Source organism: Odontesthes bonariensis, chromosome 20 (genome assembly GCF_027942865.1).
Source record: "Odontesthes bonariensis isolate fOdoBon6 chromosome 20, fOdoBon6.hap1, whole genome shotgun sequence".
In the NCBI taxonomy this organism is placed as follows: Eukaryota; Metazoa; Chordata; class Actinopteri; order Atheriniformes; family Atherinopsidae; genus Odontesthes; species Odontesthes bonariensis.
In genome coordinates this window covers 16,496,541-16,510,223 of record NC_134525.1, presented here as the reverse complement: position 1 = coordinate 16,510,223, position 13,683 = coordinate 16,496,541, and the positions used below count along the sequence as shown (strand labels likewise).

The 13,683-nt window shown below is 40.2% G+C and overlaps 1 protein-coding gene across 4 annotated transcripts in view; it reads left to right on the top strand.

Moving 5' to 3' along the window:
• Positions 1-13,683, top strand: part of sema5a (sema domain, seven thrombospondin repeats (type 1 and type 1-like), transmembrane domain (TM) and short cytoplasmic domain, (semaphorin) 5A) — a 141,318-nt gene that overhangs the window by 56,593 nt on the left and 71,042 nt on the right. For all 4 annotated transcript variants that reach the window (XR_012767694.1, XM_075452100.1, XM_075452101.1 and 1 more), the window contains 3 exons: positions 5,514-5,576; positions 8,494-8,592; positions 13,083-13,296. Coding sequence is in view for 3 of the 4 variants with exons in the window: in XM_075452100.1 (XP_075308215.1) it covers positions 5,514-5,576; positions 8,494-8,592; positions 13,083-13,296 (376 nt within the window). In the remaining variant the exon portion in view is untranslated. The remainder of the gene's footprint in view (positions 1-5,513; positions 5,577-8,493; positions 8,593-13,082; positions 13,297-13,683) is intronic.

The following is a 13,683-nucleotide window of genomic DNA, read 5'->3' as shown; positions in this document are numbered from 1 at the left end:
TTAGAGATAAAGAGAGGCAGACTTGCTGTTAAGCTATCTGTGAACTTCTACATTTTTATCATCCGTGTGTCTTTAAAGGCTACTTCACAGATTCGGTCATCAATGAGTCCTAAAAGTAGAAAGGGTTCAGTCCCCCAGGAAAGATAAAAAGGTTTGTCTAAAGGACTGTTAAGATGAGAGAGAGACACTCAGAGAATGATAACAAGTGAAAATATTTCACATAACATGAACGTCTCAGGATGTACTCAAAGTGAATGGCAGGCAAGGTTGAAGTGGAAAGTTGGGCCTTGAAACCCAAGTCAGCCCTCTATGGCCTTGACTGGAGTCAATATTTGGTACATATTTCTCAGCAGTGTCTGATCAGCCTGAAAAGCCCTCTCCCTGTCAACCTCTACCCTCATCCTCACCGATCTGTATATTTTTGCTCCACGCTTGACATTCAAACTTGTTCTGCTGTAATGATAAATAAACATGGCAGCATGCACCACTGATAAAACATTTAAACCTATTGGTGTGTGATCAACTTTAAAAACAGTCACAAAGCACAGTTTCCTTCATCTGTCCACAACTGAATCTCCTTTTATATCTCACAATTGTTCAGTATTGTCCTTGTGCCTCCGCTTACCCTCATTCAACTCCCTGAACTAGGCTGCAGCCAACCTTGAGCAGTCGAATCAATGCCTTGCCGTTTCCCATTGTGTTGCAAGGGCTGAAAAATAGTCAAGTAAGCTCGATGCACCACTCAGTCTGGCTACAAGCTCCTCAGACAGATTCATTTTACATTACTGAAACTCTAAATATTCTACTACTCTAATAAGAGACTATGCGCTATCATGCTGGCCCTGAAAAGCCATACGTGAAAGAATCCAGTGTCTAATCTTTGGGCATAATAATGGGGCTTTTAAAATTTGTATTATCCAAAGCAATTGTGCTAATCTAAGGAAAAAGTAGAGGGAAAAAAAGACAGCCTTCAGGAATTCAATGTTATGACGATAGTCCCATGCTAAATCGAAACAGGATGCAGACGATGAGGCTGAGTTTCAACAGAAACACTGAGGCGCGGCATTAGTCAATAAGCACTGGGATGAAGAGGATCAGTGGCATTGTTCACCATTTAATACAGCAGAGGAAGAGAAAATAGTGAAAATTCACTCAAGGCTCTCTCTGTCCTCCTTCACCGGTACATGAAAACACTATCCATAACTGCCCCCCCTTGGCAACAGACACAGTATGGTACCGAGGTGTATATTGTCCCTCCATTTTTCATTGCTTCTCAGTGTATTGTCTTGCAGTTAAGAGAGAAAGGGACTCCAGAGGGAACAAAAGACTCTTTCCACTCTTGCATGTTGTATTTCATGGCTCTGTCTTTCGCAATTACACCTCGTCAGCTTGACAATTAGCCCTACTAATCAGTGACAAACAGACACTGTCTTCCATAACTGTGGAAGCATTGCTAATTCAATTACTAGCGCACTAACTTGGTCATTTAAATGCATAGAATAAAAGGCATGATTGGAATAGGAAATATTGATGCCAGCACGTTAAGAAATGTCATTGAAATGATGGCATCTTTAAGTGAGATGTTTTGTAAGTCCAAGTCATACCAGGCAATGCAGGGGCTTACTTCTATACTTTACTTATCTTTGTAAGGTGTTATGATGATATGTGTGATGAGGGAGGCCTAAACAGTTGCTGAGACATGACATCAAGACCAATTTCATGTGTAAATCTTTCAGCAGCTTACATCAGCAGACATCAGTGTGAATAGTGAATATTATGTGAGCACATCAAAAGGTAATGTCAATTGCTCATATGACTTATTAGATTCCGTCTATAGGATATGTCCAGTTCCTACTCTCAACAGCCTGCCACAAAGCCAGACAGCTGTCAGCACCGAGCATGTTCTCTGGACCCTCTTTATGCAAAATATATTCAATATCATGTCTGGAAACCACTGTTTTGGAATTCAGCTGCTCACTTCCTCCTCCATCTCACTCCACCCTGCCCACACAGTCTCCCTTGTTCTTGCTGCCTCCTAAATCGGACTCCTTCTTCTTTGTTTTTTTTTCTCTCTGTTTGTCCCTGGTTTTCCTTTTTTTTCTGTCCTTCCTCTGTCTCTGCTCATCTCCTCCCCTACCCAGTCTCCCTCTATCTCTCCTGCACCCATCCTGTGGTTACAATAGCCCCTCAGTGTGATTGTTGACGAGAGGCTCGAGCACAATGGATCATCGCTGAGCACTGTACCCATTGCGGGGGGTAGCAGAGAGGGCGGACCTGTGGAACATTAAATATCAGGAATTTTTCTTCGTTTTCCCCGAAACAACAAATGATTGTGTTAAATTCCTTCAGGCCTCATTTTTTCACGTGATAGTTCATGCTTCTCAAAGGATTATGCTAGTCTAATACTTGGCCTCATAGTTGTGGCAAGAGTGCCATTTTACAATAACAAGACTCCATTCAGATCTTGGAAGGTTGCAGTATTGCTGAAAATAAATCCAATGAGGCAACACGCAGGAGCAGTCAGACAATCCTCCAGGTTTTAAACGAACCCTCCAGTTAGCCAAGCAGGAGAGAAAACAGGCTAACATCAAAATTATCACCCAAGCCACCACTATCACCATAGATGTACCAGCAAAAGTGAATGCTGTGTTACAAGCTAGTGTTATATTTCCCTCTGTAAAAATTGCTCTAAGCTTTCAGGTCTTGTGCTCCCAAGCAGAAGAAGAACAATATGTCCTTTCCATTTTAGAGTATGTGAAACAGAAATTTCCTCTGGGTGGGCAGGTTTACTTCCTGCGTCAACATCAGGTATATAACATACAGCGGGTGAAATAAGTATTGAACACGTCACCATTTTTCTCAGTAAATATATTTCTAGAGGTGCTATTGACATGAAATTTTCACCAGATGCCGGTAACAACCCAAGTAATCCATACATACAAAGAAACGAAAACAAATAAGTTCAGAAATTAAGTTATTTGTAATAAAGTGAAATGACACAGGGAAAAAGTATTGAACACGCTTACTGAAATTTATTTAATACTTTGTACAAAAGTCTTTGTTGGCAATGACAGCTTCAAGACGCCTCCTGTATGGAGAAACTAGCCGTATTGTTGTGAACCGAAAATGTCTATAAGGAGTTGTATTATATTGTTATGAGTTGCTATCACCTTTTGATTATATTAGTTTTTGTTTTGGTGTAAACCGAATGCTTTTTAGCTTGAAATTGGCAGTGGTTGGCATTAGTAGCTTGCTTTCAGAATTTACTAGTTAATGCAAACTCTTGTTCGTTGCTGGAAATGTTTGGGGTTTATTTGCCGGTTTTGGACATTATTTGGCTTTAAAATGACTGACGTACCACCTCCACCTTGCTATCATATGAATATAATACTTTAGTGAAATCCGAGAATCTTTCAGCTCATTTAACAGTGTCATATTCTAACTAACTTTGGTCCCCACTCACTTTTTCTTTATCATCCTTTGTTTCCCTTCACTTTTTACCTGTAGGTCACAAAGGCACATAAAAGGGTCTCTGTAAAGCAGATCCCTCCGACAAAGCTCAAGTTATGATGATTTAACAACAGCCCATTCAAGACATTTCAGTTCAAGACAACCTCATCTTAAGGCCACAGTGACTAAACAATAGCATGCCAATGAGCTTTTAATGTTTATTAATGAAAATGACCCAAGCCATTGAGTAGCTGTGATTCTGCTCTTTACTCTGAACCATTTAAGCCAGGACAGCCAGATTAGGTGACTTTAGTGGTCAATAACAGCAGCATATCCCCAATTTACAGACTTCAGGGAAGCACCTACGTTGGTAGCCATAAAATAGATTTCTCAAAGACACAATGAGAATATGTAGTATTCTGAAAATAGCTCTGAATATTGATGAATGATGATGAATCTCCACATAATGATAAAAGCAACTACTTTCCTCCCATTAATGTGATTTCGAGTTGTTATTATGATTGATTTTTACACTGAGCGCGAGTGAGCGAGGTTTCAGGCCATTAACAGGTTTTCTTGCCCCTCTGCGATTAGCGAAAGCGCTTTGAGCGCCCACATTGAATTCAGCTGGGGCCAGCTGTGGTGCTGTGTGTGCAGGCTGAGCTGCTCGTGCTGATGTATGTGGTTGGTGTCTGTATGCATGGCCCCCAGAACAGCCAGCCTGGAATACAAACTGACTCACACAGAAGAAGAAAAAGAAAGAAGTCAGTTTCTGTTAATGCTCCATATCTTATCCTGCCTGAATAGTATCACGCACCCTGAGCTCTTTCTTCTCTCTAAGATGGCTTTGCTGCCTGTGCCTGCATGCATTGGTGAGAGTATACATACGGGTGCTTCTAAACCTCCCATGGGGCAACGTGGCAGAAGGTTTTGGCCTTTCATGGAACACAGTGTAAACCTTCTCAGCATTCTCAAAGAGGAAATGGAAGAAGTGAAAATTAAATTAAATTTACTCTTAAAACTACTTCAATATTCTTTGTAATTTAGCGATATTAACCACATTATTCTGTTCCTGGACACTTGCCAGGTTATTAACGCAAGAAAGTTGTAACACTGTAGCCTTCAGAAAAAAGAAGTTGAACAGTCTTACTTTTGAGGACTTTTCGTGACTTAAGTGTAATATTGCACCAGCCAAGTTTTCCGTTAAGTAATCTTCTCTCTGCCAGTCATACAGAACTGGTGGCAGTGGGGGCTAATTCTATCTGCCACAGAGGTAAGCGACTTAGAGGGCCGATTCTCTCTCAAGGTCAGCCCTCATTACTTGAATGGAGAATTTTTATCAATGATGAGGACCCCTTTTACCCAGAGGTGCCGATCAAATTAAAAGGTAGAAATTGTAGCAGGGTGTTGTCGTCACCTTTGGGGGTAGACAAGTCACACTTTTATCTTTTCTTTTCTCTGCTTTTTTAATATGTAAAAAAGGACTCCCTCTGTTTCTTCCTAACATGTAAATCACATCAACATCCTACTCAAGGGACCAGCCTGTTATGTCTCAAGAGTCTGCTTTTACCTCCCACATAAATCAAATTGACATCTGCTTCTGCGCACCTTAGCCTATCATTTCTTGAGGCCTCTGTTTGGTATGCACCCTAATTGGATTCATATAACTGGATTCTGTGTCTATGTTTAACGTGGCTTTTAACGTGTGTGCACTAGAGTGAGTGTGGGCATGTTGGTTTGAGAGTACAGCGAAGGTGTGAAATGTCAGAGGCATTTACCATTCAGTTCTGTTTCAATCCATTCCATGCACATTCCTCCCAAGTCAATGTGTAAGGTGTAAAGTTTTCCATGACATTTTCTGTGTTTTCTTGTGTTCTTCTGGTAAGTCACTACACAGCAATTTTCCTAAAAAAAGATCAGAATTTTCTTTTTCTCCAAAAGAAATTCCAGACACTGTTTTGTTTTGGTTCTCTGAGATGTTTTCAAAGCTCTTCATGGTGACATTGCGTTCTTCTTTTGATGGTTTATTGGGAGCCTAACACTGCTTCTCTCTGTCTCTGCAGGAGGCAGAGTGGCACTGCGATGAGTTCACCAAGGGAGCCTGCTTCAGCCGTGGAAAATCTGAGGTGAATTTAAGTGATGCATGAACACACTGTTATATTGCTTTACTAGACGCTCGGTATATTGAGAAAAATGAGATTTAGTATCTGCACCATATAAAAAATAAAAAAAACACTTTTCCTGTGAAAAAGTTCTACCTTGTGACTTTTGCTATGTTTTGCCAACATATTTTCAGCTCCATGTCCTGTTTTAGCAATGCAAGCCCTTAAAGTGTCCAGTTTGACCCAAATTGTGATGCTAACTTGGTCACAAACAATGCTTACATGTTGATGATTAACAACTACAGTCTTTATCAGGCAGCATTAAATGAAAGCAGTTAGCACTAAATAAGAAGACCTGTTTTCTTGTATTTGACAAGGAACTACTCTGAACCCTAGTCGAATAAACTTAAATAAATGTGTAAAACTGATGGAATTTCCCTTGATGTCTTATTAGGATAAAACCATTTTGAACAATTACAAACTGGAGCACAAATCTCCACCACTGTAATTTTACTCCAACCCCCCCCCCCTGCGCACGCTCTTGATCATTCAGCATTTTGCTGTGAGTTGGGTAATCTACAAAAATAACACATGAATAAATGGTGTTTAAGTGGAGCTGAAGGCTCTTGATGTTAGAATTTCCCAGTAGCACTTCAATGCTGATTAACGTCACTTGCTTGGAAAAATCCTGTCTATTCAAGACAGAAATCGGAGATCTCCTTTTATTTCTAAAGTTACATCGATCCGCTTCAAAGAGTACATTACATCAAAATGGCAAAGCAAAATCAAAGTATATAAAGTTATGATGAAACATAGTGAGGTTTGAAAGCAATATGGAGGCTTTTCATTCAGCCTTAACCTATAGACATCCTGGGAATTCCAGCTTTGTGACCTCAAAGTGGATTTAGATCAATTTATTTTTGAAGTAAAACCCTCCCAGCCACACTTTAACCCTTATTTATAGACCTTCCTCGAAGGGAGTTCCTATTGTTTTTGCAGTTTCTTTCTTTGAATGGTATATTTTTGTGTGTGGTCAGTGGGCATACTTTTGTCTACAAAACAGATGGTTTCAAGCTGAACTTGACTTGTAGCTGAACTGGCCAGCCCTGATCCCTATGTGTGTGCATGCCACTGTGTATTTATCCTCCTGTGAAAGGTGGTTAGAGACCCATAATAGGCATGCAGAGGCAGGCCAGCACATGATAGCCGTAGTGAATTACAGACCAAAGCTACCCCAGTCCTTGCGAGTCACTGCAGTCTGGCAGAGCAGAATTGTTTTGCTCGATGTTCCCTTCTGAGGATCAACTCCTGTGATGTACACTAAGAATAGCATTAAAAGACTTCTTTCTCCAGCAGCTGACAGGGCTTTCGATGGTTTATTACCTAGCTCAATGCACAGCAACATACTATCGCTTAAGCTATTACACAGATACCGTCCCTGTGCTTTGAGTGAATTTACAAGTGATTGGATTTTTTTCCTAATACACGCATCCACTCTTCTCTTGTGTATTTGATTTATTTTAACTGGCAGAAGAAAGGAGAGTTAAATCGACTTGACAGGACGTGATTGCTGCCTCTGTTTTGTTTTATAATGTGAGAGCCAAGCAAAACGGCCTCTGTATTACAGTGTAGATTTAGAACGTTTGTCAGGAAGTTTTCATAAACAACTCAAGACTATAAGGCTGGAAAAATATTAAATATGCCATTATTTACCGTTGAAACAAACTCTAGAAAACAATTGAATTTTGCAGACACCTTCACAATCCACCCCCACGCCAACGCCCACACATACACACACAAGTATACGGTGCGTGACAAGCTACACAAACAGCACAAATATATGGACATGCTTGCAACTGTGACTACTCATGCACACATCCTCTGTTTGGAAGACACATATATAAACACATACACACATATATACTCAAACTGTGCTTAGCACCAGGAAGCGAGTTGTTTTACGAGTCAACCTTCAACTTGCTTCGGGGAAATAACAGCCCCTCCATCTTTGCAACTATGACCTCCACTTCTAAATCAGACACTGGAGAGGGGGAAGAGGGGAGGAAGAGTTGCTCCAGGCACCTCATGCAGCTCAGACAACAGGGGATTTACAAGGTTTTAAATTTCTACGAGAGGCCCTAACCAACCCAGCCATGGCCCTATTTAGATGGAGGAGACCCTACAGGTTTATCACCCCGTCCTACCACAAAAACAAAAGCCGCTCTCTGACAGGAACACTCAAAACTGTTGTTGCATTTCAAACGGAATCACTATTGCTGATGGAAATCACTGGCAAGCTTCAATCAAAGCTCAACCTTTATGATAAGAGTTCATAACATTGAGCGCCAATCTATCATTCAGTCAATCATTCACTCCGTCAGTCTCGCTCTATTTGTCGAGAGCTTTTAACCTGAGTGTTTTGTCTAGACAACCAGGCCAAAAACCTCAAGAAAGAGAAGAGAGTCAAGAAAAGAGCGATCAGCACGTACTTCACCCTAATTTCGAGAAAAGTGGTTTGAATTGATTAAATTTGGGAAGCTGGCTAAGAAGAAACGGGATTGAATGAAGTGTATGAGAGGCTACATTTTCATTTCACTTTCTGACCAGTCAACAAAGCCAAGGCAATTTTCTAAACTAACCTCCCACACCTGTTGCATTTATCTGGTCTCTGCCTTTCTGAGATCCCTCTCCAAATGTAGTCCCTGTTGAATTAAGATGTGACATGGCTAAGCCATGTGGGCATTAGCCTTGATTTGACTCTGTCTAGCTTGGCCACGTTTTGGAGCAGCCCTCCCAAGGCTCCAGGTGTTTTTCTCATTTATTGGTATGAAGTGTAATTTGGTTCCTCTACCTAATGCTGTAGTCTGTAAGTGGATAGATAATGGTGGTGCTACTAAATGCTTACCGCAATTTGTGTATTTGCTGGTGTGTGCTTCCACAGGAGGAGTGCCAGAACTACATTAGGGTGCTGCTCGTGAATGGGAACAGGCTGTTTACCTGTGGAACCAACGCCTTCACCCCCATCTGCACCAACCGAACGGTATGAATAAGAGCAGAACTTCTACGATGCTATTATCAGAGCAAGTTCAGAGCAAGGCATAACATATTCAAAGAACAATTTGTCTCTCATTTTTTCACTGATTTTAGTTACCGGTACATCTCATCCAATAAATATCATGGAGCTGCTTTGGCTGTTCTTGTGATGTAAACCTGGTCTTGCAGATTGTAGCAGTCCATCACCAGACTCGCATACTGGTTGCAGTGCTATGTTGAACAGCAGCTTTTGTCATCCTTTTAAAACAAGAATGTGTTTTGAAAAGTTTAATTGGTTAAACTGTTATTTAATGAACCGACAGTGTCAAACGGAAAGGTCAGGCACATCATTTAATCAAGGTGAGTTATGACATACCTCAGGATTCACTGTATTTCCTTCCTTATTTTGTGCTATCAGGGATGCAGCCTAATCACAAAATATATCTTAATAAGGGCTCTTTCTAGGAATGTGACCTCAAACTTGTGAAGTATTGCAACCAAAACATTAAGTTTAATACTCCATATAATGGTGGCTCTAGCATCCAAGGAAACACTGTTTATTGTCCTTAAAAGTAGCTAAAATATTTACATCCTCTGTATTCAAATCTGGTGAGATAAAACATTTTCACTTCTCCCTCCCCTATTTGTTCAAATTCCCTGCAGCTCTTCATGCCACTTTTTAAAGGGATTTGTAGTTGGACTCAGTTTGAATTGCTCTTGTGTTTCAGCAGGCTCTTGACATAGTGTCTATTAAATGCCGGTTTACAACTTGCTGGAACTGTGATATTATCTATATTTTCTGGCAACTGAAGCGTCTAACAGGCTATTGTTGGGGACAGATGCCCCCAGAAGTTAAGTATAGAGCAACATTCAAAATGTCAGAGTATGGTACTTACATAGAGCAGAGACAGGTCCATATCCAACATCTGCGTTTCCCTCTGTTGGATTTTTAGAGGACGGGAAAGGAGTTAAACCATTATGATGACATTTGTTTTTGACCAAAAGCACTGCATCTAAAGGTCAGCAGCTCATAATGACTGTTTACCGCTGTGAAAACACATATAGTTGAAATGCCATGACATTATTATAGCATTATTTCATCAGTCGCTGTCATATTTACACCCTAAATGTTCGTTAATGTGAAACACGGTTGGTAGCAGCAACAGCAATGGAATTAAGCTTGGGCAGATTTACTATCAGCTGTGCTGATGACCAGAGGATGAGCAGAATATTAATAATCTGATAAGAGCTCAGTGGCTCTTGATTAAACCACAGCTAACCATTTTAAGGTTGACTGACTCTCCTTAATCATGTGATTTTCTTGTGTCCTAATTGAAGACAGTATGTCTTTATTTGGACACACCACAGTCTTAATATTTACAAACCTAATTTCCAGTTAAGTTGGGATTTTTTTTAAAAAACACAATAAAAAGTTAAATCTGTCATTTGTTCATTCATTTGAATTTTTAGCAGACCAAATGTCCACATGAATTTTGTCATAAGCGATCAATTTATTAATTTATTTAAAAAATACATCTAGATTTTAATTTATGGTGTGAAAAACACATTCCTTTTATTTAAACTTTTTTATTGTTTTGGAATTAGGATGCTAGTAGTTGCAGTTTTGCAAGAAGAATTTGTGACCATTTTTGTTGAAAACAAGATTTCAGCTGGTCAACAGTTCCGATTCTCCTCCTCATGATGCTCCATATATTCAAATTAGGAGACAGATGTGGATTTGCTGACAGGACAGTTAAGCACACACACTCTGTGTCTATGAAACCATGCTGTTTCAATCATGCTGAATGAGGTATAGCATTGTTCTGCTGAAATAACCACAAAACTCATGGGACACTAGCTCGATGGTGCCATATGTCTCCACATTTCCAATATACACCTCTGCATCAATGGTTCCCTCACATTTTTTCATCTTTGCCACAAAAAATCGAACGAGAACACATGCCCACTGTCATTATGCCGGTCTGAGCTTGTTATCAGAGAACTCAGCGACACGTCTAACTGATACGTGGCTTCCTCCTTCAGCAACCTTTCAGGTTACGTTTACTTGATGCAGTGGTGAACTGTGACGTTTTTTTAAAGGTTCTCCCATGGTCATGTGGCTACATTGATCATAGTGGCATGATGTTTTCTCATGCAGTGCTGCCTTAGGGCTCAAAGGTCACATCCATCCAACAGTGTTATTGGCCTTTACAAACAAAGATTCCCCAGACTTCCTGAATCTTTTCACATTACTGTGCACCATAGACATTAAACAAAACAATCCAACAGTTTCTGAAGTTTGACAGAAAATGGTAAGCTAAGACCCATCCTTGCCTTTGGGGGATGCCCCTTTTATACCCAATCCTGGCACCCTCACCTGCCACCAATTAATGTGCTGATTGTAAAATCTTCCAGAACTGCTTATTGTTTATTATTTAAACCTTTCTGTTTTTTTCCATGAGCATCAAATTTTGAATAAGTTATGTTTTCTGAACACAGCGAAGGTTCAAGCAAAATTATTACATTAAAGATTTGTTTTTTCATAACAACAAAGAAAACTTTAGAGTAGTATATTGGAAACCAGGTATTTCCAGTCACTTGAGACTAGTCTTTTTTTTTTTATAGTATTGACAGTGATGGTAGTTGCCAAAGGTTACACTTGAGGATAGAGCAACTTCCAGTTGCTCAGAATGAGATGAAGTAGACTTGAGACAGTACTTATGTATGACATTCTGTTCACACTTATTTGACAGATAGCTATTAGGATGTGTCATTTGCCTGCCACCCACCGAGGAATATTGACAGCCCTGTCCATTAACACATCTCAGATCACAGTGTGTATGGCTAGATTTCCTGCTTTAGTGGACAGTTAAAAATTCTCACACTAGCTACAATAGCCTCTCAGTAGCACGATACATAGCACCCAACTGGCTGCGCCTGCAGTATTTCTAAAACAGATTGAACAGACTCCTTCTAAAAAGTCTTTAGAAAAGGCATTTAAAGCCACTTCAGTGTCTACTCGTGCAGCTGCGGGGTCAGTTACAGAGACCACTTTCTCTCCCCTTCCTCAAAATGCAACGGGTGCACAGCAGTCTATTTATCCCTCACCCTCTTGTGTTTTTTCTAAATGACCAAATTGACCTAAAAAGACCCCTTTGGCCAGCAGTATGAGTCCTGTCAATACCCAGCTTTCATCTCAGCCTGGCAGAGCACAGACAGGGTAGCTCTTTTTTGTCGGGGGTGAGGTGGCGCGGAGGTGGCAGGAGTTAACGGAATCTTTGATCCTAATCGACAGGCTTTAGAAAATTGGCTGGAAATGTCACCCAATGCACAGCCCTGAATGAAAGCTGGCCTTCTCTTGTGGAGTAATGGAAGGAATCTGCAGATAAGTGAAATTGAGTGAAGAAAGAGGAAAGCTTGAGCTCTGAATCATTTGAGACTTTTGCATTAAATGGATATCCTCTGCAACCAATGTAAAGTCGCAAATCTTGAACTTGACTGATTGCTAGTAAATAAATTGCATAAAGAATATTTTAATTATCATTTGTGCATTTCCAAACCTGATATTAGTGCAGTCTTAGGGATGGGAGCACAAGTTATGAGCTAATCCCCATATGCTGTTTACTTTTGCACCATAAAACATAATTACATCTTGGATTTAAAACTCGCATTACTTCCTCTTTGTATTCAGGGCTGAGTCACTCAGCTGTGGCCTGTACTTTTTTTAAAACGTAGGAATCAGTGCAGTGTGTCAGCACTAAGCCAAGGTCAGGCTGTAAAGTATTTTTAAAAAGTAGGGGGTTGGATTTGGCTTTATTTTCAAAGGCAGTATGCAACACAAGACTGAGTCCCTCTTTTAAGCCCAGAAAGCTGTCTCAAAGATGTGGTATATTATTATTGTAGCCTAAGAACAGCTGGTTGTCCTGTAGAATCCTCAGAAACCTAACCAATTACACACTCCAGCCAAGATTCATTCTTTTGCTTTCAAACAGGTGGTTTCTTAACATTAGACTTGAAGCAGCTGCTGTGTTTGAGTGTTTTATGTAACCAATTATTCTAAATGTGTTTTCTGATGAATTTCTTGCTCCTGAAGGTTTTTGTCAGATGATATAAACCAAGCAAAAAGATAATGAGATGAAGTTTGTTGTTTTTTTTTGTTGTTTTCTGTTTGTTTGTTTTTAGCCCGTCATTTGCATATAGGCAGGAACAAACCAGACTTCTACGGTTTGCATTTTTAATGCTACCCTTTGATATTCCAGTTTATATTAGTGTCTAGTTTTCAACAATAATCTGTCTATAAATAAGCCCAATGTGAATCTTACCTACTATTTATCTTTTCGTGTCTGATCTCACGCTCTCTTTGCTAACAATTTAAATAATTTTCTTTGCGGTGTATCTGAGCAGTCTCTGCTTCCAGACAAGCTCTGGTTCATCTTGTTTTTGATCGGCTTCATTTTCAATCTTCCTGCCTCATTTTCATGTTTCTTTCTACTGCAGCTGACTAACCTGACAGAAATACACGATCAGATCAGTGGAATGGCTCGATGTCCCTACAACCCCCTCCACAACTCCACTGCTCTCATCACATCCAGCGGGGAGCTTTATGCTGCCACTGCCATGGATTTTTCTGGGAGAGACCCGGCCATCTATCGCAGCCTGGGCGGCCTGCCACCACTACGCACTGCCCAGTACAACTCCAAATGGCTCAATGGTAGTCCAGATACATCTTACACGTTTTATATATACATACATTACATTCATGCATTAATGTTATAGCTGCAAGGTTCCATAAAAGATAAATGATGATTTTAAGTTGAAGTTTTTTTCTTTCCATTTGAATTTTTCCTTCACAGCTACGAACTGCTGCTGGTGGGGATTTTTTCTTTTCTTTTTCTCAAGGATACTTGAGCATGGCAGATGCTTATCTCACATGGGATGTTGAAACTGTCTCCCTTAAAGGATTGAGCTTCTTCACAAATCATCAGTATGCTGCAACAATGCAGTGTTGCAAATGCTGAAACATAAGAGCCCCTTTTCTTCATTGTTCAGATACCTTTTATCAGTAGAAACAACTATTTTATAAGCTCCAAGGCAACCA